The following is a 26,941-nucleotide window of genomic DNA, read 5'->3' as shown; positions in this document are numbered from 1 at the left end:
ATCACTTTGCACTTGTCCACGTTAAATTTCATCTGCCATTTGGAAGCCCAGTCTTCCAGTCTCACAAAGTCCTCCTGCAATTTATCAAAATCCACTTGAGGTTTAACTCCTCTACATAATTTTCTGTCATCCACAAATTTGATCACTTCACTCGTATGCCTTTCCAGATCATTTATAAATATATTAAAAAAAAAAACCCAAAAAAACCACCGGTCCAAGTAGAGATCCCTGAGACACTCCACTGTGAAAACAGATCATTTAATCCTACTATTTTCTGACTTCTAACCAGCTTGCAATCCCCAAAAGGACATCGCCTCCTATCCCATGACTTTCTAGTTTCCTTAGAAGCCTCTCATGCGGGACTTTGTCAGACGCCTTCTGAAAATCCAAATATACCACATCTACTGGTTCACCTTTGTCCACATGTTTATTCACCCCTTCAAAAAATGTAGATTTGTGAGGCAAGACTTCCCTTGGGTAAATTCATGCTGACTGTCCCATTAAACCTTGTCTGTCTAAACGTTTTGTGATTTTATTCTTTTATAACAGTTTACACGATTTTTCCTGGCACTGAAGACAGGCTCACCAGTCTATAGTTTCTCTGATCACCCCTTGAGTCCTTTTTAAATATCGGGGCTACATTGGCCATCTTCCAGTCTTCAGGTACAACGGATGATTTTAATGATAGGTTACAAATTAATTGAACTAGGTCTGAAATTTCATTTTTTAGTGTTTTCAGAATCCTGGGGTGTCTGCCATCCGGTCCAAGTGATTTACTACGCTTCAGTTTGTCAATCTGGCCTACCACATCTTCCAGGTTCACCGTGATTTGATTCAGTTCATTTAAATCATCACCCTTGAAAATAGTCTCCAGAATAGGTATCTCCCCAACATCCTACAGTAAACACCAAAGCAAAGAAATTGTTTAATCTTTCTGCGATGGCCTTATCTTCCCTAAGTTCCCCTTTAACCCCTTGATCATCTAACGGTCCAACAGACTTCCTCGCAGACTTTCTGCTTCAGATACATTTTAAAATGTTTGTTAGTTTTTACCTCTACAGCCATCTTCTTTTCAAATTCTCTTAGCCTGCCCTTGCCAATGCTTATGCTTAATCCTATATTCTTCTGATGGATCCTTCTTCCAATTTTTGAATGAAGAACTTTTGGCTAAAATAGCCTCATTCACCTCACTTTTTAGCCATGCTGGCAATCACTTGACCTTACTTCCAGCTTTCTTAATGCGAGGAATACCTATGGACTATGCTTCTAGGATGGTATTTAACAAAATGCACACCGTTACACACTTTTTACCTTTGTAGCTGCACCTTTTCAATTTTTTAAAACTATCTCATTTTATCAAAGTTTCCCTTTTGAAAGTTGAGTGCTAGAGCCATGGATTTATTTGCTGTCACCCTTCCCAATCATTAATTCAATTTGATCATATTATGATTACTTATTGCCAAGCAGCCCCACCACCATTACCTCTTCATATGGTGACTAAGCCCAAAACTGCTAGAGATGGAGGCTCCCCTTCAGCTTCTACCTCAAGCGATGCTGGCAACTGAAGCATATACCAGGTGATGGGGTGCAAACAGGCCCTCTCAGAGCACAAGCAGTCTGGTTGTCAACAGAACATCTGCTTTAGATGAATTTTCTGGAGCTACAAGCAATCAGATATGCATTGAGAGCTTTTTCACATTTTTTGTGGAAATGGAATTCTCCCAGAACAAGCAGGATGGTAGTCCTCACATATGGGTGACGTCACTGGATGGAGCCCTGTCACGGAAAACTTTCTGTCAAAGTTTCTGGAAAACTTTGACTGGCACACTGAGTGCACTGAGCATGCCCAGCATGCCATTATACCTGTGTCCACAGGGGTCTCCCTTCAGTCTCTTATTTTTTTTTCCCCCGCACTGCAGTTTGCCTTGTGGTCAGGAGCTCTGAGAGATTTTTCACAACTTTTCCTCATGGAAATACTTGGTTTTCCTTCACACACAATTTTTCCCTACATGGGTCTCCCTTCGCATACATTTAATCGACGCTCAGTGAGTACTATGCCCTGTTTTTCAGTCTGTTCCTGTCACCTCACTGTTTCCCCCGCTTACCAACTGAATTGCGGCCTCCCTTCTCCCTATGTTTTCATCCTCAGCCCCACAAGGCCTGCAAGTGTCCTTCTGTGATACTCCACCGGTTTATTTGGTAGAGGGATAGGGATGTCTACTGTTACCGTTGCTGCCAGAGCCACTGTCGATGCCATTGATGCTCTCATCGATTTCATCCATGCCACCATCTATTCCTTGGGTGCCTTCGTTGCGGTCGGTGCCCCCATCAATGCCGTCCTGCCTCCATTGATTTTCAGTGCCATCAGTGTTTACATCGATGCCACTGATCCCTCCATGAATTCCATTGATGCCATCGACACCCACATCGATGTTATCAGTGCTCTGCCTGTGCCATCGATGCTTCCATCGATGCCGCTTTCAATGCCACCATCAATACCATCATTACTACCGGAGCACCTAAACACAATGCCCTCCACTAAACAAAACACTCCATGCTTTGGGTTCTTAACCAAAGCCCCGTATAATCCTAGGGCACTAGACAGTGCCAGGAGCAGTGCAGGCATGGTGACAGTTCGTCACCACTCACCATCTGAGACAGCGAGGGCATCCACCTCGGCGTTGGGGAAAGATTGGACCGAGCACCGTGGCAATCATCACTGGCACGGTGACCATGTGCCACCGACGCAGTCCAGGACATCGGTGGCATCTTACTCGGTGCTGGAGAATGACCGGGCCGAGCTCCGAGGGATACTTATTCCACACTGGCGTCAATGTCCATTGAGCCAGTTGCAAAGTGGGCCCGGGTTCATGAGTCCTGTGTTCCAAGGCACCAAGGCGTTCCCCACAGACACCGGTGCCGGATACTGAGCCACCATTAAATAATGTGGAAGCGCCAGTAATGCCTATCCTGTCTCTTCTGTACCTGTGCTACCATACCAGCTTACAGAGTTGAGCCGGACGTTTACGTACCTCGGGCTGTCCTCGAAGCCTTCCGAAATCCACTAACACCAGAGCCATTGATATTCACCGACTCGTCCTTCTGCGATCCACCACGAAGGACGGTAAAGTACTCTTATCCCGCTTCAGCAACAATTCCATCAAGACCTGGTCGCTAAATTGGGTCACATGGTTTCGGAAGGTTCTTGGTTGTAGTCTCCTCCAAGAACCATATTGGTGTCGCATATCGTTATTGCCAGCTGTGGCAGAGCACCAAGAGAACTTCTCTACCAATAATTTTGGGATTACATCAAGACGGCCTCCTGTTGCCAGCAATGGGACTCCGTACTTGATAATACTCTGGCTTTTGGTTCCTAATTACGGCCCGAAGTCCCAGATACATTAGCTGATCTGCTAGACACAAGATCAAGCAGTCACTTCCTCAATTGCAAGCCCACCTCGAGACCTGGTGACAGCTCTCGACGTTTTCTTGCACAGCAGACAGATGCAGGTCTCACACTCCTGGTGAGACCAGCTGATATCCAGATTACATCAGCTCCGCCAGTTGGACAGCCTCCTGGTCTCTCAACCTTGCTTGATATCAGAGCGGCCATCCCACTTAGTACCAGGGCTTGGGGTATAGTACCCCAGACATCAGAAATATCAACAACTTTCTTCAGAAGGGACAGGTAAAATGGTGTCTCTCGTCACCTTGCTTCCCTTACCGCAATAAGTGGGTTGCCTCTCTAGTCTTTCTATGTGCTTCATAGTGAGTCAACAACATTCCAATGCCAAGTTCTGCCATTTGCACTAGCATCGACAGCTTGTTTATTTCACCAAATGCCTAGCAGTGACTGTTTTGCTACGGAGCAAAACATCATTCAGGCCTTTCCTTGAATGGACAACCGCCTAATAGGAGTCGATTCAAGCAAGGAGCTCTAAATTCTCCAAGACTCACTATAAATCTACTACATTTACCTGGGATTTCTGTTTAACTACCATAAATCCCATATGGAGCAGTTCTGGGCACTACAGTTGCAACGAACTTCCTGCCCAACAACTGCACAGACATCCTGTGAATTTCCTACACATCTCTGCGTGTGTGCAACATAGCCTCAGCCCCTCAATTCTTGATGGGCCACGGGGTTTTTCACTATCCACTTCACTCATATGCCTAGACTGGCTATGAGTAAGATTCAGTGGATTTTCAAATATCAGTGGCTCTAAGCTGTTCAACTGCTTTCGTCCCTGATCCCTATTACCAATCCAGAACTAAATCCTCAGATGATCCTGGTAACGGTTGTATTTATTTAAGGTTGAAGAGTTTGAATCCACATCTTCCCAACCCAATATGCATCTATTCCCCTCCATATAGAGTTTCACATCAACTTCCTGGAGCTTCGAGCCATGAGTTATGCCTTTTAAGCCTTAAAATACTGCCTCTGCAACAAACCTTTGTGCATACAGAGACAGCATAGTGGCAATGTGGTATTCCAACACACGAGCACGCACAACCTCTTAGATGCTCTGCCAGGAAGCTGCGCAGCTCTAGTCTTCGGCCCTTGCACACTCCATGCATTCCCGGGCCATTTATCTAACAGACTTACTGAATGCACTAGCAGACCTTCTCCATAGATGTTTCCATCCTCTCGAATGGTCTCTGACTACATGTGTAGTGAGCAAAATCTTCTAGCAGTGAGGTCAACCGGCCTTGCCCTCTGCGTCTGAATCGAACCATACGGTGGACAGATTCTACTCCCTACACATGTATCGGAATGCATTCCCATGGACACCTTTGTTTGCTCCGCAACAAAGGTCTCTCATATGTGTCTCTTTTGATGCCTCTCATATCCAAATCTCTCGTTATGCTACAACAGGACGGGGTTCACTGTTTCTCAGACCCACATCCTGACCGCGATAAGTATGCGTTCCCATACTTCTCAACCTATCACTCTAGTAACCAATTTGCCTGCTCACAGGTCAGTCTCATATCACAGACTCACTGATGTTCTCTGGTACTGGTAGCGTCACAACAGCCTTCCACACGTAAATCTTAGAATTCAAAATGGCATGATTTACCACATGGCGCATACAAAAGGGTATTAACCCCTTTTTCTACACCACTCCTTTTCTCTTATGCTTTCTAACATAACCTCTGATTCTGGCCCCCAGACATCCTCCACATGGGTACACCAGAGTTCCAATTCGGTATATCACTTGGGAGTGGGAATGCCCGATTAACGGTTCAACCCCTTCTGAGTCTGCTTACCATGGGTTAACCACTGATTAAGCTGCCTCTATGTTCACTGGAATGGGACCTACATCTAGTGCTTACAAGACTCATATGTTCCCTGTTCGAGCCTTTGCATTCCTATAAATTTATCAGTCTGACAAGGGAACTTCTTTCCCTCGTAGCCATCACTTCTACTAACAGGGTCAGTGAGTTACAAGCCCCTTTATTGTATACTAACCTGACACTGCGTTCCTCCGTGACAGAGTGGTCCTACGTACTCAGCCTCATATTCTTCTTAAGGTAGACGCAGCCTCTCACCTTACTCAGAATATATTCTGCCCACTTTTTCCCAATGCCTCTCTCTCACCAGGGCAAGAGGGTTTTCCGCTCCTTGGACTGTAAGAGTGCATTTGCATTCTATGTAGACCGCATTACACTCCATAGGAATTACACCTAACTCTTTCCTCCTTTGACAAAAGACAAGCTGCGAGTTCAGGTGGGCAAACAGACTCTCTCCAACTGACTAGCAGACTAGTCTACTATGACGCACCAGGCCTTCCTCTCTAGGGGTGAGTGCAGGCACATTCTATAACGGCCATGACAACATCAGTACCACACTATCGTTCAGTACTAATTGCCGTTATTTCCTAGGCTGCGACTTGTATCTATCTTCTGTTAAGACTCTGCCTTTGGCCAACCTGTCTTGAAAAGCTTTCTTCCACGATAATCCCCAACTCCTTCCACAACCACCTGCTGTGATGTTAGGCTGCCTCATCCTTGCCAATAGCACCCCAGTTATTGTGCCTGCTGCATGAGTTGTCTTCTATTGGCCTGTTGTAATATGAGTCAGCCTGTAGCTTGCTAATCACCCATATGTGAGGACTACCATCCTGCTTGTCCTGGGAGAAAGCAGAGTTGTTTACCTGTAACAGGTGTTCTCCCAGGACAGTAGGATGTAGTCCTCACGAAACCCACCAGCCACCCTGTGGAGTTGGGTCCGCTAACATTTTTTATTTTATTTTTCGCTAGCACTTTTTGCTACAAACAAGACTGAAGGGATACCCCTGTGGACACAGGGATAATGGCATGCTGGGCATGCTCCGAGCGCTCAGTGTGCCAGTCAAAGCTTTCTAGAAACTTTGACAAAGTTTTCCGTGATAGGGCTCCATCCAGTGACGTCACCCATATGTGAGGACTACACCCTGCTGTCCTGGGAGAACACCTGTTACGCGTAAGCAACTCTTTCTAATTGAAACTGACAAGTAGCAATGTTCTACATAAGTAAGTGGGGGGGGGGGGGGGGGGGGGGGAGACCCTTTACCAAGAATCCCTAAGAACTGCACCTTGGATTTCTAATAGATTAGTGAATTGCCTCAACAGAATGCTTTTGTCCCTATGAGTGGTCTCTAGAGCAAGCCAATGGTAGACAGGTTATTGGATCTCTGGGCTTGCCCACCATTTGATTTGTTTGCCTCAGAGGACAAGAAAGTAGAAAGTTTCTGATCCATTCTTCAAAGCAAGTTCAGGTCTACTCCAAATGCTTTTTTGCTCATATGGGCCACAGATCTAACATATACTTTTCTACCACTTTGGCGGTGAGAACAATGCAGAAAGTACTCAGGCTGAGTGTGCTTGATCTTCAGTGTGACCCAAACATATGTTTCTCACATTTGCAATGTTGCAACTTGGTTTAGTCAGTTCCACTTTTCCATCCTATTACTATTTAGATAATCTCTCAAGAAGCAACAGTAATTTTGGGCAAGCAATTTTGCACAGCGTATTCACCCAGTAATCTATTCTTCACAAGGGATGCAGGTTGCTTGTTCAGTAATAGGCCAATTTTAAAAGGCTCGCATGTGAAAAAAGCAGGGGATACTCGCAGAAGTGCAGGGTCAAGTAAAAGGGTTGGGCCAGGAGGTGTGGTCTGGGTGGGGGCGGACTGGGGCAGTGCATGCTGGCAGCCAGCTGGTGCACAGAAGATACTTCTGCTCCAGAGAAGCAGTAAGTATTAAAATAAAAAGGGGCTCGGTAGGGTTAGGAAGTAGAGGAGGGTAGTGAACAGACTGGGAGGGAACTGGGAAAGGCCTACCTGTGTCATTACGGGTATTTTCTAAAAAGCCCCCCCCCCCCCCCCACTGTTGCGTGTGTGACACACCCGCCCACACATGCACAGATATATTTTATAACGTGCGCGGTGACACGAGTAGGTTATAAAATTGGGCACACGTGCGCCCAGGTGTTTCATAACATGGGGTGACGCACGCATGTTATAAAATTGGCGTGTCCATATGCGTGCGCTGGGGACTTCACGCACCTTTTAAAATCCACCCCTTAGTGCTCTGCCATGCAACCTTCAGCTTGGGACTTCCCACATTTCATGGCTAATTCAGCCCTACTTGGCAATGGAGAAAATTAGTTTGCTTACTGTAAACCGGGTTCTCTGTAGACAGGAGGATGAATTAGTGATACTTAATGCTGACCTCCCTGGAGAGTTGACTACGTAGGTAAAGCTAAGCTCTACGGTCAACTGAAGGGCTCATGAGGTTGTATGTGGGAACTCCTGCACATGCTTAGTAGAGAAAATGCTTTTTGAGAGCTAGGGAAGAAGCTTCTGTTTGGTGTTAGCAGATATCATCAACAATGTGTCATCCTGTCTGTGGAGTACTCCATTTACTGTAAGCAAATGTTCCTATGAGCAATTTATTTTACCTTTGTTGGGTTTTGATTTGTAAACCTCATTCAAGCATATGGAAGTGGTGTGGATAAGTGATTACTGATTAGTTTATTGAACTCCTTATAAAGTTCAAATTCCTCCACAGGCTGTCATCTTAATTAAAATTATATTTTGCCTTTCAAGACTACTTCAAACCATTTTAAAGCTGTCAGAATTCATTAATCACAAAGTAGTAACTTATTTTTTCCTTTTGTAATTGACAGTCCAGGCCTTAAAGCAGTTATATTAAACCTCTGTACGGCACTCTATTGTAAAGACCTTGAGAAATCAAATGAAACTAGTATTTTTATGGTAAAACAGAAGTTGATGTTCATATATAACTCTTTTTTATATTTTACTGTTCATTTCTTTGAGTGTATCATTGCTGTAATTTGTTAAATATTTAAAAAAAAAAAGTACTGGGCGATTTCCAGGTCATATTGCTCAATATATTTGAATCTTACTGTGAGACTTGGATTTTTGCACAACTATCATTTACTTTGTGTCAGTTATTTTGCTGACATATATAAAGAAGAAAAGTATTCAGAACTTTTATTGTCCTAGTATTAAAACTGCAGAAACTTTCAGCAACTGGTAACAGGACTAATGCAGGAGGGGGTGATACTGGACCTGGTTGTTATAAATGGGTAGTTTCTGATGCCTGGGTTTCAGACATCACCAGATGGTATGGACCAGTTTTAGAGCACAGGCAATAGTGGTTCATTCAAAGGTGTGAGGTTCCTGGATGTCAGGAAAACTAACTTTAAGATGAGAGAGGACCTCAAGGAGACATTAACTGGTTGATATAAATTAGGGGAAGTAGCAGAGCAGTGGACAAAACTGAAGAGAGGTTATGAGGGTAAGAGTTTAAAAAAAAAAAAAAAGGCTGCTGGTTTTCTAAAGATGTGACTGAAAAGGCAAAGGAAGAAATTCAATAGATTATAAAGAGGAAGACAGGTAATATCTAGAAAAGCTAAAAGAAGCTGGGTGAGGGAAGCAACAAATGGAAGAAATAGGTAATATTGTAAAAAGGGGTGAGGACAAGACTTTAGTTTTAAAGACCTATTAATGACAGGAGGAAGTACAAAACTGGATTTTAAGACTCAAAGGTGTGAAGGAAATATGCAGAGGCCTAGGAGAAGAGAAACAAGCAGATGAGAGGACTAAATTAGTGTACATGGATTTCAGCAAGGGCTTTGGCATGGTTCTGTATAAGCAACGTACAAACTAGAGTGCCCTAGATGTTGCTCATAAAGTGAATGTTTAACACAATCCTTTGTCACCTCCCACTCCCATCAATTTCTAATCCATAGTTCATTCAGAGGAAAGGGGGTTTACCAGCATTGTGATGCAGGGATCGGTCCTCCAGTTTTGTTCAAAATTTTTGATAATGATATTGCAAACGGGCTATAGGTTTGTATTTTTGCAGATATCAAAATCTGAAACAGGATGAATACCCTGGAAGGTGTGAAAACATGAGGGATCTAGTGAAGCTTAAGAAATGGGATAGAGTCTGGCAGCTGAGACTTAATGATAAAAATGCTGGATCATGCTTTTGGGTTTCAAAAACCCCTAGAGGTGGTACAATATAGCAATGTTTACCAATCCTCTCCTGGTCACAAATCTATCCAATGAGATTTTCAGGACCGCCACAATTTATGAAAATCTCTCTCATGCATATTCATTGTGGCTTAGCTACCTATTTGGCCACCTTAAGATCAAAAGATCACCCCAGATGCCTCTATTATTTTGAGCATTAAACTTGATGCCCTGGAGACAACCTGACTAGTTGCGTTTTCAGGAAAACCACAGTTTCATTGTGGCTATCCTGAAAACCTAACTAATTAGATGTGCTTCCAGGGCGTTAAGTTTAATGTTCAAAATAGAGGCATCTGGGGTGATCTTTTGATCTTAAGGTGGCCAAATAGGTAGATAAGGTACTGCCTAAAGCCAGCCGGGCTTATAGGAACAGGAATAGCTAGCAGGAAAAGAAGTGATATTGCCTCTGTATATCTGAGACCTTATTTGGAGTACTGGATACATTTCTGGAAACTGTAACTTCAAAACAATATAAATTGAGGTCAGCTTCTAAAATGGTCAGTTGTCTTCATCATAAAATACATGGGGATAGACTTAAGGATATGAACATTCATACCTGGAAGAAAGGAGGGAAAGGAGAGAGATGATCGACATTTGAAAAATCTACAAGGATTAAATGCCCTGGAAGTGAGCTTGTTTTAACAGGCTCTGGAATGAAGTGTTTTGGGATGAGGTAGAAGGGAGTAGATTCAGGAGTAATCTAAAGAAATTTCTTTAGAAATAGACCCTCATTTCCACCACCCTATCAATTCAAGAAAACATGGGAGAAGCACGGGATTGCTGAGGGATAGGAAGGGACAATAAAGCTGAGCAGGAGATATGAGTGGGCCATATGGTCTTTATCATGTTATGTTCTTTGTTTCTGGCATATATACATCTATTATGTCCTGGTTACTAAAACTTGCTTTAACTTGAATTTATAGTAGTGTTGAAATCTGTTTAATGTTGGTAAAATGCATTGAAAACTGTTTTCACTCAGTATACCAGTGCCACATCAAACTACAACCATACACAGTTGTGCAAAATACATTTTCAGCATGTTTTTCAAATAGGCTCTCATCCCAGCACACCTTGGAATTTTCATGTAGCGCTTTTTTACCAGGCAGTTCTCTTCCATTGGACTTCCAGCTCAAGTGGAGCCAGCTTCTATTAGTTTAATGTACCATGAGCCTTTATTTACAACCACCCAATGATTTTTTACATATTTTGTATATCCTCCCAGCAGAGCCCAGCCCTCTCAGTGACAGACCATGGCTCCTTTCAGAACCTGCCTATTGGGCCCTTGGGACTGATTGCTAGGTGTTACTATTGAGCAGTAGCTATGAATGTTGCTTCTGCTGTTGGGTTGGCAATTATCTGTGTTTGCCAACTCCAGCTCCAGAGTGGTTCCACTAGTTCAGCTCCAAGCTGGCTTCAGAGCTAAGAGATACTCTGCTCTAGCTTCAGACTGCTCCAAGAACCCTGCAGCTCCAAACCGTTGCAACAGCCCTGGCTTTGTTTACCAGGCTCCAGCTCTGGAGAATCATAGTGGGAAACATAATAAAGCTATGGTACTGTAATAAGCTTAACTTTAGCTAACTGATATTCTAGTATAATCATGCATTTGAGTGAAAAGATACTTTAAAAGCTGTTTGTTAAACCTGAATTATTTTATTTGCAAATCTAACAAGTCAGCAACTAGGCCATAAAGAACAGGGCTAGAAAAGTTAGATTTCTCTGAAAAATTAATTGGCACAAAAACTATATTTCTGTGGCAATGTCATACTAAAAAAAACCCCTAAAACTTGTAAAACAGATTTGTTTCCATTTTCTTGTCCTTAGATACCTAGTTTATTACCAATCCCCATACATGCTTAGGAATTGAAACATTGATTATATATATCAACTTTAGAACAAAGAAAAGGAAAGCATCAGATTACATTTAAAAGATTTTCCCAAATTGTTGAAATGTTTTGATGAATTACATATTGCATTTTTACTCTTCAGTAAATTTTATTAATATTTTAAGGTAGAGAGTAAAACGGCTCTAGAAACTCAGCATGAAGCTCTATAGCCCTGCTCCATTTGGATTTCAGCTATGCTTCAGCTCTGGATCATTGCTTTAAAAATAAATAAAATGGCCAGCTCTGGCACCAGGTCTCGGAGCTGGCTCTGAGCTCCTGCACTTTGGCCATGCCTACACTGCAGCAACCCTCGTATTAACTGACTCAAATTGTAAAAGTTTAATCTGGGAAGCAAGTCCAGGTCCTCCTCATCGCAGTGCACAACATTTGCCACTTGAGCCACCATTTCAACCCTGTTATGTGTTAAATGAATATATGCATTTGCAGTCTTTTTAAATTTTCTTCCATGTTTAGCTAGTCCGAATTTATTGTGTAAAAATGAGCAATTATCATAAACAAAACAAAAACTTAAAATGGTCAACCAACTCTTCCAGGTCTATGAAAGCTATGGCAGCAGTCTGAAAATCTCAATTTTGTTATTTGTATCCATATCGTTTTTGCTTTTATAAACATACTTGGCCACAACTTTGATCACATGCATAACTTAACTTTGATTTTCAGCTACACTTAGAGACAAACATATGCCTTATGCCTATTTTTCCTAAATGTGGGAAAAGGAGGTGGACTCTTTGCATAAGCCTTGTCAGATTGAATTAAGACTATGGATTAGATGGACCATTGATCCTTGTCTTAGAAGCAAGGAGCAGGTGCTGTATTTTGCTGCAGTAATATTTCCTTTGCTCTGTGACAGAATTCTCCCTTCTGCCTTGATTCAGTAATGCTGCTCTTGCATCTTCTAGTGGTAACATCTCTCACACTACTCTATTTTACTTAATTTCTGCATTTTTAGGCACTTGAAAGATTACATTCAGGTACTGTATATATTTCTCTAGCTACAGAGAGGGTTTACAGTCTTGTCTACCTGCAGCAGTGGAAGGTGGAGTAACAAGCCCCAAGGTATCAAGGAGCTGCCATCAGGATTTGATCCCTGGCTCCCGTGGTTCACAGCATGCTGCTTTAACCACTAGGCTACTCCTCCACTCTTATTTTTGATAACTAATCTTCTGCATCTGGTAATGGTAATATTCTGCACTTATGAGGCTGGCAAGATTGTTCTGTGGAAAAGATTGCAGAGACCATGTTATCCAAAGAACTATTGTTTTACAGAAAAATTACTTTCACAGGACACAGCTTATAAGAGGGCAACCACGTTGGCCATGAATGACAGGTGCGACTGCAAATTAGAAAAATGTAGTTATGCGCTAATAATTATAATCCTAAAGCAGCATCTCAAATTAGTTTAAAGCGGTGGTCTACTAAATCTAAATGCTGTGGGAATTAAAGAATGAGTTGAATTACTTGGCCATTGTTAGTCGTGGAGAGATGACTTATGCCAAATAGATTACCATTTTTTATAGGACACTTTTTGCCACAGAATGTTTTACTTGAATTGTCATCCTTCCTGTAAAATGACATTTGAATCCAGTCATATTTTCTGTCTTTGAGGAGTTCAACTATTTGTTGCTGAAGAAAATTCAACATGCTTAGAAATCTAGATGGTCTGAATGACCCAAGTGTGGATTGATTTTCCAAATGGGTTTAAACTATTCTAAACATCACATTATAAAGGGATGTTGAAAATATAAAATGTACATACTTTGATAGCATTTCAATGGTGATATTTTTAATTCTATTAAAATTTTCTGGATTTCAAGATTCTTTGAGGAACTTGAAAGTATATTTCAGTAATGATTTAGTTGTAACTAGAATAAGAATCCTCTAATATTAGTAAATATCAATAATTTGAGTAACATTTTTTGGTAGAAAATTGGAATTGTGAACTGTTTGAAGAGCTCAGTTATATGACAGGTATGGTATTTTAGAATCATGCCTAATAGGTTTGAATTAGTGTAGCACTTAAAATTGTATAAACAAAAGACCATTTTTGATTTTTGACGTGTTATCAAAATATATACTGAGTACATACTATAAAATATTTTTAAATTATTAGGGGATGCACACTATCCAGGGTATTAAGTACAGTTTTCTGTATAATAGTTATGGTAAAAAGTACATAGAAAGTAATTTTATAGTAATTCTGAACACACAGGTTACTTGACTGGTTTAAAAATTGTGCCTCTGAGTGTTGAGTAAAAAAGAAATAGTTTGTGCAATGTGTAATATCCATGCATAGAGAATTGTCTTTATTGTGGTCTCTACACAGTCAGAGAAGCAATCAAAAAAAAGGTAATAAATATGTAGTGAGGAAGAAAACACTACATTTGCAAAGACTTAATGAGAATGTGGCTAAAATTTCCCCCTCCCTCTTTTTTTTTTAAGGAATCTAATAAAAAGCCTCAAACTCCCCATAATATATTCAGTGTCTTCCTCATTAAACTGGAAGAGATACTTACAAATTTTGGACATGGGAAGATCTCTAATTTCTTTTTATAGAAATGGTTAAACTCTCAACAATTAATGATAGCTTCCTGCTGAGAAGAATCTGCAGAGCTTAGAAACATAGAAATGTAGTTGCAGAAAGTCTATACAGGTCACCATGTCAAGTCACTATTGTCAGTAATGACTTCATAAGGTAGCATGTGTGAAGTGAGTTCGTTGTTTCAATTTAGTTCCCAGGAGACAGAATACTACATTACTAAAGCTATTATAAATTGGAACCAAGTGGCACTCTTAGAAGTCTCAGCAGAGAAACTGAAGGTTTATTCTTTGATATGAATGCAGTTTCTCTAGAATGGTGTTGAAACATTTATTATTCTGCCTCTGCCCATGTTGTACTCTGTTATGTGACTAAATGGACAGTTTTGACTTCTAGTACTGTTAGTTTGGTGTCCTTGATAAACAAAAGGAAAATGACTAATATAGAAACAAATTGTCAGCAAGTTTTCTCTAAAATGCTACTTTATTTTGAGAAGCAAAAACTAATGAAATAAAATATTGCAGCTATACAGACATCTATGCAAAGCATATTCTTCTTTTGTGTATGTATAACTTTATATTCAAAGTTTACCTTCTTTAAATAGTGCTTTTAAAATTGTATGTCTGGTGTGCACTAGATGTACTGCATTTTAAAAATACAGCCAGTGACAAATGTAAACATTTTTTTTTTTTAGGTCTGTTAATCTATATCCTATACTGTCGTGATTAAAATGACTAAAATTCCATGTTTTAGAGAAACTTTTTTCTGTTCCAAAAGTTTTGAGATTGGATATTTTCATTGGACTACCAGATATATTTCCATAGTAATGTTAAATGGATATTTTCATAATTTATATTCCTGCTGTAGATTTTGTGGAAAGAGTTAGTAAAGAATGCAGATTTGCTATGTAATAGTATGTTGTTACTATGCACAAACCAGTTTTTATTGAAAAGGTCATGTTTTTCTTAAATAGTATTTAAACTAGCTTGTTAAATTTACCATGCAATTAAACTGTTTACATATAGTCTAAGTGTAGGTCTTTAACTGTGAAATGTTAATTTTTATCTTCGATTAAAACTGACTTTCAGTGGTTCCAATATGGCATCTTAGTCTTTTTGGATTGATACTCTGGTAGTGGTGGCTTATTTTTGCTGATTGTTTTTCTTTGCTTCTTATAGTCAAGATGCATAAAGGATAGGTTTGGAGAACTCCCCCTATGACACCGAGCCTATCTTCTATGTGCTAGAGTTCGATTACTGCCTTTACTCAGCCAACTTCAACTATGAGGTCTGAGGGAACGTTGGAGGCAGAGGCTTTGCCTCTTAGCTCAGGCTTTGATTTCTTGCTCAACCCAGATCCTCAAGCATCACCCCCTCCCCATCAACCAGTTCTCACTGGAAGAGAATGATTCTAATTATTGCCACTGGAAGCACCGCAGTGGATGGGGGAACTGGAATACCAGGGTCACATGAGAGCTGAGCAACATGACATTTCACGAGAGATGCTGTGGGGACCTGCAGGGGAGAGGAGTATCTTTGAACAAAGCGAGTGTGTGCCTGGGAAGAACCAAGAATCTGCTACCTGGGGCAAGTGAATGCTTGCCTAGTTTCCCCTTTTCTGATTCCTTCTCTGGAAAAGCCTGACACCATAACCCTGGAGTCCATCTTGAACAGTCATTGCTTCTCTGCACCATGTGGTTACTATTTTAGTTTTGTTTTGTTTTTTACTGTAGATTCTGATTGAGATGAAATTATTGGAGTCCAGTACAGATAAATGTATTAAAGAAGTTGAATGAGTATTCAATCAGGTTGGTCAGATCCTTGATTCGAGAGAGTGTTCAGGAGTAGGCTAGTGGTTAGAGCAATGGGCTGTGTTCCAGGGTTCAAATTCCACTGTCACCCCTTGTGACCTTGGGCAAATCATGGTGTCCTTTATCTCAGGTACAAACTTAGACTGTAAGCCCTCTGGGGATAGGGAAATATTTACATTACCTGAATACAGTCTACGTTGAGGTGCCGAAAAGTAGAATAAATTTGGAGAACTTTACCAGACATTTTAATTTAAGATTAATTTTCCTAAGATACTCACTGCTTTCCTGTTGGAATTATTTGAGGTATCTGATAAATATTGAAGGTACCAGAAAATGCTATTCTACCTCTTAACATATATTATCTTCCTGGAGGAAGAAGAGAGGCAGAGATGTGAGCATCTTGGAGAGGATCGTTATATGGTCAGTTTGATTGTGACAGCTGCTGTGCATAGCGGTTAAGAGCAACCTTATTGGTGTCTCTTGTTTTTCAACAGGGTAAGGATTGCATAATGCATCTTTCTTCATAACTGTAATGTGGTATTTTTAGTGCCAGGATATGGATTTTTCCAGATTTAGCTAAGACGACCCAGGATCATAGGAAAAGTGTCTTCAAATATGCCAGGAAGATTCATCTCTTGGTGCTTTCTTTGTTATACATTATCCTTCTAAATGCTTATAGACTGCAAAATATATCCTACACCTTTTTTTTTTTTTTTTAACCACCTGAATTAGATTATTTTTCTTGTCTGTAAAGAAAAGTAGATGGCTTGGGTAGGCCAGCAGTGGTTGAAAGTTAATTCTTATAAAATGCTCATTACTAAAATTTTCTTTTTTTTTTTTATACTAATTCCTCATTGGTTGTGGTTGGATCCCCTTTTTGTTTCCTCTGTGAGCTAAAAATGAAACTTTTTCTTTTATCATATTTTTGGATATTGGTTAATTTTTTTTAAAGATATTTTGTAATGTTTGAAAATCTATAAACTTAAAAAAAATAACTTTATACTTTTCTGGGGAAAGTACTTATATGTTATGTTTTCTTATGCTAATCTGACAATCTACTTTCTAAACATAAATGAATTATATAGTTTAACTAGAATGAATAAAGTCAGAAAATAGCTTACATAAACACTTCAGCAAGATATATCAAAACAGAATACTATGAAATTTGTATATTTAAAAAATATATGAGAGCAGGGGCCAGCCTTGTGACTTATGCCACATTTCTTTGCACTATAGTGCAGGGTACCCATAGAGATGGTGTGCTCAGGTTTGGGAAGGAAAGGAAGATGACTACCGCTACTATGGCCACCCCTATCACCCCTGTCTTCTAGACTTGGGAATGGTGAAGGTCTCATTGAGCAACCCAGGCTTGCCATCTGGAAGGGACAGAGACCATGGAAAAGAAAGAATACAATATGTAAAAATGTAGGTATATAAATGTGTGTGTAGGTATATATACAGTTCTCTCTTCTGGCCACTAAATGTCAGTAGTAATGGCTGTACATCCAGAAACAGTCCTATTTTAGTGTTATCCCTTTCTTTGATTTCCCCCCCTCCCCCCACTCAACTGATTGGTGCTACCAACAGATATTGAGCAGGGGAGAGAACTTGTTCTGTGGTAAAATGTTAATTATGTGACTTCTCCTGTGGCAATGGAATTACAGGAGAGTGGGCTCTTTTACTGTCTATATTTGAAGACTAATCCAATTGATATTACATTAGAGGGTATATATTCAACAAGCTTGTATAAGTGGTATTATGGGAAGGTATATCTTGCAGGAATGCAGTTTTATTTAATAAAAATTAAAAAGGTCTACGATTGCACACTACATATTTTTTAATTGACTTGATTAAATCACAACTTCCAAAGTTTTTATTTTTTTATTTGATTTGATTTATATTCCAATTTTCAGCATTTCAAAGTGGCTTGGTATATTGAAAGGGATGTTTGTGGATAGAGTGAAAGTGCTACATTATCCTGCCTTTAGATATATTGCCCTAAATTCTCTCTTGAAAAAGAGAAGAGATGCCTTTCATGAAGACAGATGCGAACTGTATTGTGCAATGAAATGTGGTACAATTAAAATTTAGCTCTTCCATCTAGGTGTCCATTCACTATTGCTTTATATATGATTTTCTTTTATGGTTGTCTTACAGTCTCCCTTCACTCAAAATCACTGTAGATTTCAGTATGTCTAAAATAAATATTTTAGATGTATGTGCATGTTAGTTTATGAACCCCATTAATTTAGATATTTAGGTTACAATTAGAACCAGACTTTTTTTTTTTTTTTTGTGGATTGGGGACAGTGGCTTCTGCGCAAGGATTGGTATTGTCCAGCCCTATTGAGCTGAGGATTTTAGTGTTTAACTTTATTTAATATTCTTGTTTTAACTGTTTGAAAATGCTGTGAAAGCTATAAAATTACCCAGTCAGTTAGTAAAACAGCATCAAATACAAAACTCAATGAAAACTACAACTGAGAAATCACCATATGTCAGCTGTTCTTAATACTATAAAAATGTTTAATTGTATATATTGTCTGAGTTCAAGTATCAAACCTTCTGTATATGCAAATATAAACTTCTATATACACTTTATCCCAGGACAAGCAGGATGCTAGTCCTCACATATGGGTGACGTCACTGACGGAGCCCTATCGCGGGAAAAACTTCTGTCAAAGTTTCTAGAAACTTTTGACTGGCAGCCTGAGGCTACTGAGCATGCCCAGCATGCCATGATATTCTCTGCCACAGGGGTGTCGCTCCATTCTTTGTTTTTCTGCGCTGCCCTCAGCATCACGGTGACAGGAGCCCTGTGAGTTCACTCGCTGTTTTGACTGAAAAAGTCACTTTTTTTTCCTCATATTTTCCCCATTTGGGGTCTCAGTTCTCATTTGTCACTGGACAGTGACAAAAACAATTTTTTTCACTTCACATTTTCTTCTCAAGATTTTTCATCGACGGCTGTCGATAGAGACATGGCTTCGGGCTTCATAAAATGCCCGGTCTGTAACTGGACCATGTCAATAACAGATCCACATCTTGAATGTATGATCTGTTTAGGAGAAAAGCATGAAATCTCATCATGCTCCCAATGCCAAGAGATGACCCCGAAGGGCAGAAAACTCTGGCAGGAAAAAATGACACAGCTTTTCCACCTCCAATTAGTCCCTTCACCGTCTACTTCGACGAAATCATCTCCAACAGGGGTCACGAAGAAACTCCTTCTGAAAAACGGCGCCTCGAGGGATCCAGGGATGCCTCCTCACCAGTTCCATCGACATCATCGACCAGGTCCGTGTCGGAATCGAGGCCTAAGCATAAACACAGACGTCATCAATCCTTGGTGTCTCCTTTGCCCCTCCCCCCCTCCGGGGAACAGACTATAAAGCACCATAAATCAAGTGACACTCCGATAACCTCCGTGTCCTCGGTTCCCTCACCTGCACCGTCGATATCGACATCTACATAGACATCCCAGTTGCCACCGTCGACGCAAGACTTAACCATTCTAATAAAACAGATTGTGATGGAAGCCTTGCAAGCACAAGTCCCGGCATCATCGCCGATGCCGGTGGGCGCGCCGATGCCGGCGGCCCCGCCGATGCCAACGATGCTACCGGTGAACACCTCGATGCCGGAGCCTCCTCAGACGACGTCATCGGAACCATCGATATTGTTACCTCTCTCGATGTCACAAGTTCCGTCGATGCCAGGATCTTCGATTCCACCGATACCTTCGGTTACAACTCCAATCTCGATGTTTTCTTTTCTTTCGACATTGACCATTCCATCTACCATACAGCCGAGGTCTGTTTACACGATGGCACCTACCTTACCTTCTCTTCACAAGGCATTGACATAGAGACATAAGTCACTGACCAAATTAAAACACTCGATGACTAAACATCCACTGGCAGTTTCTGAAGCTCCCAGTGCAGAAGCAGCACTGCACTGCATGGTATCCTGACTAAAAGGTACCAGGAACTACTAGCTTCCTTGCCATCGAATCCTGTGGAGGAGGATGTAGAGGATATTTTACCTGATGACCCTCTACCAGGACCCTCAGGTGTACCCCCGCTTCATACAACTACGCCTCCTCAGCAACAACCTTCTGGCTATGACACTTGGTCTGAAACTACCTCAGATGCCTCATCAGAGGAATTTGTCTGATCCCTCACCACCTGAGGCTGGAAAAGAATCACCTCCAGAGGATTTTTCTTTTCCAAGTTTTGTTCAAGAAATGGCAGATTCCATCCCTTTCAAACTACAGGTGGAAAAGGATGACAGACAACAAACTCTGGAAATACTCCAGTTTGTAGATCTCCCCCCCCCCCCCCCCCCCCCAAAAAAAAATACAGTCTCGCAATTCCCATCCATGAGGTGGTCTTGCAACTACAACAATGCATCTGGGAGCATCCCTCCACGGTTCCTGCAGTGAACAAAAGAGTAGATTCCACTTATCTTGTGCAATCCGCACCAGGATATCAAAAAACTCAACTTCCCCACCACTCTGTGGTTGTGGAATCTGCACAGAAGAGGTCCAGAAGAACAAGGACCCATTCATCAATCCCTCCAGGTACAGATAATAGATTCCTGGATCAAATGGGTCGCAAAATCTTTCAAGGAGCAATGCTGAACTCCAGAATTTCAGCATACCACCTATACATGACCCAGTACCAGAGGAATCCCTGGAAACAAATGGAAGAGTTTGTGCCATCCCTGCCTGCACAATATCAAGAGGCGGCACAAACCATCATTAACAAAGGGTTAGACACAGGAAAACATGAAGTCCGAGCCGCCTATGAGACGGCTTCACGTGTTGCTGCATCGGGCATCAGTGCCAGAAGATGGGCCTGGCTCAAAGCCTCTGATCTAAGGCCAGAGGTACAGGATAAGCTCGTCGACCTTCCTTGCCTTGGGGATAATTTATTTGGCACCAAAGTACAAGACGCAGTTTCACAATTACGTGAACACACAAACTCTGCGTCAATTATCCTCCCTTCCGCATGAACCTCCAACACATACTGGCCGCAGGCCCCCACGAAGGGACACTAGGCGTTCATTCTACAGGCAAAGGAGATGATATCCTCCTACATCCAGACCGAGGCCTCCCAGGTCCCAGCAAAGAACAACTAGGCCCCAACCAGCTCCGCAAACCGGACCTGCCACTGGATTTTGAGATCATATCCAGAGAACAAGGCTTTTACTCCAATCCTTGACCAGCACTACCAGTGGAAGGAAGACTGTCCACCTTTTACAACAACTGGACGTCAATAACATCAGATCAATGATCCTCTCAATAATACACTGAGGATACCAACTCAATTTCCTCTCAATTCCCACAGATTTTCCACCGAATCATTCTCATCTCAGCATAAATCACATCCTTCAACTTCAAATGGAATTGTTCACCCTTCTGAGAGCCAGGGCTGTAGAGATGGTGCCCAGGTCTCAGAAAGGAAGAGGATTCTATTCACGTTACTTCCTCATTCCAAAGAAAACCGGAGGCCTACGTCCCATCCTAGACCTCAGAAATCTCAACAAATTTCTGAAAAAAGAAAAGTTCAGGATGGTTTCCCTAGGCATCATGCTTCCACTTCTTCAAACAGGAGATTGGCTTTGTTCTCTGGATCTTCAAGACGCTTATGCTCATATTCCCATATTTCCTTCTCACCGCAAGTATCTGCGTTTCATGGTGGGTCATCAACATTTCCAGTACAGAGTACTGCCATTCGGACTTGCCTCTGCCCCCAGAGTATTTACCAAATGTCTGGCAGTTATAGCAGCACACTTACGCAAGCAAAGTGTACATGTCTTTCCATATCTAGACGACTGGCTCATCAGAAGTCACTCTCAAGAGGGAGCTCTCACCTCTCTGTTGAACCATTTCCCTACTTCACTCCATGGGTTTTCTCATCAATTATCAAAAATCCCACCTTACTCCATCACACCTACTTCAATTCATAGGTGCAGACTTGGACACTATCCTATCAAGAGCCTTTCTACCCAGGGATCGAGCAGAGACATTATCCCTGTTGACAAGCTCGCTTCGCTCAAAGAAACAGGCAACAGCTCATCAGTTTCTAACCTTACTAGGCCACATGGCCTCCACAGTTCATCACTCCTATGACAAGGCTCGCCATGAGAATAACCCAATGGACATTGCGATCACAATGGATCCAAGCCATTCAACCACTGTCTTCTCAAATTCAAGTAACCCACCAACTATGTTCTTCTCTCCTTTGGTGGATCAACAAAGACAACTTGATCAAGGGCCTACCCTTCCAACAGCCAGTCCCGCATATAACATTAACTACAGATGCATCCACCTTGGGTTGGGGAGCTCACATAGACACTCTCCAAACTCAGGGGACTTGGACAAAACTCGAAGCAACATTTCAAATCAATTTTCTGGAGCTTTGAGCTATACGTTATGTGCTACATGCATTCAAGGACTGCCTTTCAAACAAGACTGTTCTCATCCAAACGGACAACACAGTATCCATGTGGTACATCAACAAACAAGGAGGTTCGGGCTCGTATCTTCTCTGTCAGGAAGCTGCACAGATTTGGAGCTGGGCCCTGAATCACTCAATGCTCCTCCGGGCCACTTATCTGGCAGGCAGTCACAATGTAGTAGTAGACCGACTCAGTCGTCAGTTCTAACCACATGAGTGGTCTCTGGACCCCTCAGTAGCGACCAGGATATTTCAACGTCGGGGACAACCGACACTAGATCTCTTCGCGTCACATCTGAATCACAAAGTAGACAAATTTTGTTCTCTACACAAACAGAAGAACCGGCCAGCCAAGGACGCCTTCGCTCGCCCTTGGCACTCAGGCCTACTATATGCATATCCTCCAATACCGCTCATAACCAAAACTCTGGTGAAGCTACAACAGGACAAGGGAACCATGATACTCATAGCCCCGTATTGGCCTCGACAAGTATGGTTTCCCACACTTCCAGACCTTTCAGTCAGGGATCCCATTCGCCTGGGAATAGCTCCCACTCTCATAACTCAGGATCAGGGTCGGTTGCGCCATCCCAACCTTCAATCCCTAACACTGAAAGCTTGATCTTACAACCACTCAATCTTTCAACCAATGTATCTTAAGTGCTTATAGCTTCATGTAAACCTTCCACACGAAAGAACTATTCTTCAAAATGGAGAAGGTTCACGTTCTGGTGCAGGCAAAAGAATATTAATCCTTTTACTTGCCCCATTACTTCTCTACTGGACTATTTATACCATCTTTCAGAATCTGGTCTCCAGACTTAATCTGTAAGAGTACATCTAAGTGCAATCTCAGCTTACCATAACAAAATAAGAGATGCACCAGTTTCCACACAACCTCTTATCAGTAGGTTTATGAGAGGTTTAACTCAACTTAAACCACCAATTTAGCCACCAGTCACAGAATGGGACCTGAACTTGATATTAACACGACTCATGCGTTCTCCTTTCGAACCCATAGATTCATGTGATCTTAAATTTCTAACATGGAAGACTATCTTCCTCATAGCCATTACATCAGCTAGAAGGGTTAGCGAGTTACAAGCACTTGTCACGTACGCACCCTACACAAAATTCCTACATGATAGGGTGGTTCTCCGCACACTTCCAAAATTCCTTCCCAAGGTAGTTACGGAATTCCACTTGAACCAATCCATAGTTTTACCCACATTCTTCCTAAGGCCCCATTCTCACCGAGGAGAACAGGCTTTTACATACCTTGGACTGTAAACGTGCTCTATCCTTTTATTTAAACCGCACTGCAGTCCACAGGACATCCAATCAACTTTTTGTTTCTTATGATCCAAACAAACCAGGGAAAGCAGTGGGTAAACATACTCTATCCAATTGGCTAGCAAATTGCATACAGTTTTGTTATGAAAAGGCAGGCCTTCCTCTCCAAGGGCAAGTAAAGGCACACTCAGTAAGAGCAATGTCAACTTCAGTAGCACACTATCGTTCCGTGCCAATCCTTGACATATGTAAAGCAGCAACATGGAGTTCTCTCCACACCTTTGCAGCTCATTACTGTTTGGACAAAGAAGGACAACAAGATTCAACCTATGGACAATCTGTCTTAAAGAACTTGTTTCCAGTTTAAACCCAACTCCTTCTGCAACCAACCTGCTGTGATCTTCGGCTGACTCATTTCAACACAACACTTCACTGTTGCCTCAATATGAAATGACTCAGCTTCTAGCTTGCTAATCACCCATATGTGAGGGCTAGCATCCTGCTTGTCCTGGGATAAAGCAAAATTGCTTACCTTGTAATAGTTGTTATCCCAGGACAGCAGGATGTAGTCCTCACGAAACCCAACCGCCACCCCGTGGAGTTGGGTCTCATATCTTTTATTTTATTTTTTGCTAAAGCTTATTGCTACATACGAGACTGGAGTGAGACCCCTGTGGCAGACAATATCATGGCATACTCAGTAGCCTCAGGCTGCCAGTCAGAAGTTTCTAGAAACTTTGACAGAAGTTTTTCCCACGATAGGGCTCCGTTAGTGATGTCACCCATATGTGAGGACTACATCCTGCTGTCCTGGGATAACACCTATTACAAGGTAAGCAATTTTGCTATATAGTGAAACTGGCAGTGTGACCAAAAACATTTTAAATCAAAACAAATATCTCAGTTTATATATAGCTTAAAAACCCGTACATAGTTGTAAATGGGTCTGAAGGAGCTTCAGCTTATTTATTTGAACATTTTTATAGACCGACATTCACTGGAAATATCACATCTGTTTACACAGAACAAAATGCAGCAAACAGGCTTTACAGGGAACTTTGAACTGGATTAAGAACAAGTTAAAAACTAGCAATTTAGAACAGTAAGGGGTGACAGCTTGTCAAGAAAATCAAGGCATATATAGTCATATAACGTAACAGCATTTACAGTCAAAGATATATAAGAAATTCGTTGTAGAAAAACTGGTTTCGACCCTAGTGTTTCAAAAATTACCTCTGAGATCTGTATAGTATGTTTAACACAATCCAACTTTTAGGTAACTTCAGTAAGGAACATATCCCAGGTGATATACCCAACCAATCAAAATGCATAAATATATACATAAAGCGCTCTCAAAAATTAACATGAAAAAATTCTTCATGAAAAATATAGTAAAGATAATCACAGAAAATTAAAAAGCTTATTAAAAAAAAAGTCCCAATTCCTCATAACAAATGTATCTTCATCACAAAAAAAATATATTCATAACAGAAATGTTCACTGAATTTCTACATTCAAACCATGAGGAATTACTGTATTCATTCTAAAAATCCACCTTTGTTCCATCTGAATCAAATGTTGTTCACTACCACCCCAGATGGATGGCATTAAATGTCCAACATATGCTCCATTGTTACTCATCAGTGGTGTGGCCAGTAAGAAGGCAATGTGAAATGAGGGGCTTCTTGGCATATATTCAGGCCGATACAGTAAAGTGCAGCCGCGGTTACCCTGCTTCTAACCCGCTTTCTACTCACAATTTGGCCGCGTTAGTCCAACCCGTGATTCACCATCCCTTTTAATCCATCCTTACCGCTTCTTTAAATCAACAGATAACCCTTTCCGCCCGCGGCATGTATATGAGATGTAAACGATCGGATTAGCTATTCCCCCCCTATTCAGTAACGTGCGCCCCGACTATCGCCTTTTTAACCTGCAGTTTAGCTGCGCATTTAACCTGCTAATTTACGCCTACCTCTACCCCTGCGTTAGAGGCAGGGGTAAGGGTAGACGGCAAACTTTCCCCCAGCCCCCGCTCACCTGCCCTGGCCGCGTCCATGAGTGCCGGTCTCCAGGGCAGCCCCAGTCCTCTCTCCCCTCCACCCGAAGCAACTTTAACCAAAAGAAAATCTAAAAACCTAAACTCCCCTCCTCCCAAAGCGACTCAACATGTAAAGTATTGTGAATAAGTGTAACCAAAGTTAACTTACTTTTTCTTTCTTTCAGCCCTTTCAGCCCTCGCTGCCCTCCTCCGGAGGCGCTGCGGCTCCCCTGCCTCCCGGGGGCAGCCGGCGGCAAAAGCGGCTTCCAGTGGCCCCCGGCGAAGACGGACGAACGCACGCCCGTAGTGCATGGGTGCTGAAGCCAGATAGGCTTGAGCACCCGTGCACTACGGGCGTGCGTTCGTTTCTTTCAGCCCTCTCTGCCCTCCTCCGGACGAACGCACACCCGTGCACTATGGGCGTGCGTTCGTCCATCTTCGCCGGGGGCCGCTGGAAGCCGCTTTTGCCGCCGGCTGCCCCCGGGAGGCAGGGGAGCTGTGGCGCCTCCGGAGGAGGGCAGAGAGGGCTGAAAGAAAGAAAAAGTAAGTTAACTTTGGTTACACTTATTCACAATACTTTACATGTCGAGTCGCTTCGAGAGGAGAGGATGTTAGGTTTTTAGGTTTTCTTTTGGTTAAAGTTGGGATTCACTACCTGGTACTTGTCATTTGAAATGACAGGTACCAGCGCACCCAGGATACTGTATTGGCGCTATATAAAGCGCCTATACAGTAAAATGGATTGCGCTTCATGAACGCGCTTTGGACGCGGCTTGCATTTGCAAGCAATTTAAATAGAGTATCGAGCGGTATGTGATTCGAACTGTGCACCCGGCACTGCCGTACTCTAACGCGTCCTTACTGTATCGGCCTGATTGTTTTTACAGCTTCGATGCTCAATCGTACAAGTCTGAAAAAATCTCACAATATAGATCACAAAAGTAGGGTGATAGATGTATTGGAGGAAGATCTGATAAATTCAGTTCAGAATCACTAATAGCCTGGGCAAACCGTACAATTTTTGTTTTGGATTTACATCTAAGATTTAATGTCTTGTCACTACCTTTGTGATTTATATTATGATCTGCCTCTGGGGTAATTTACAAAGGGAAGATTTTTTTTGGACATTTATAATTGAGCATTGAAGTTAAGTCTTTATATGCTCTGTTGTGTGCTTTTGTGGCTAGGCTGGTGATTGCAGAGTGCATGTGTCTGCATGGCTCCCTCCCCATTGTATTCCTCCCTTTCACTCCTGTCTGTAGGCCCTCCTTCCATTTCCAAATGCTCTTCCTTATCCATACTGCTGGTGCTCTTTCACCAGCATTATAGGCTTATCCAAAAAAGAGAAA

The 26,941-nt window shown here is 41.9% G+C and overlaps 1 protein-coding gene across 2 annotated transcripts in view; it reads left to right on the top strand.

The window, feature by feature from the left end:
- Positions 1-26,941, top strand: part of PSPC1 (paraspeckle component 1) — a 465,349-nt gene that overhangs the window by 306,323 nt on the left and 132,085 nt on the right. Inside the window, exon 8 of one of the 2 annotated variants that reach the window (XM_029602504.1) lies at positions 15,163-15,780. The exons of the other annotated variant lie outside the window; for it this stretch is intronic. Within the exon in view, the coding sequence (XP_029458364.1) occupies positions 15,163-15,204 (42 nt within the window). The 3' untranslated portion in view covers positions 15,205-15,780. Of the gene's footprint in view, positions 1-15,162; positions 15,781-26,941 lie in introns of those variants that run through there. 2 annotated transcript variants of the gene reach the window in all.

This window comes from Rhinatrema bivittatum, chromosome 5, assembly GCF_901001135.1.
Source record: "Rhinatrema bivittatum chromosome 5, aRhiBiv1.1, whole genome shotgun sequence".
In the NCBI taxonomy this organism is placed as follows: Eukaryota; Metazoa; Chordata; class Amphibia; order Gymnophiona; family Rhinatrematidae; genus Rhinatrema; species Rhinatrema bivittatum.
The sequence above is the reverse complement of the archived record's forward strand: the minus strand, read 5'-3'. Positions and strand labels throughout refer to the sequence as shown.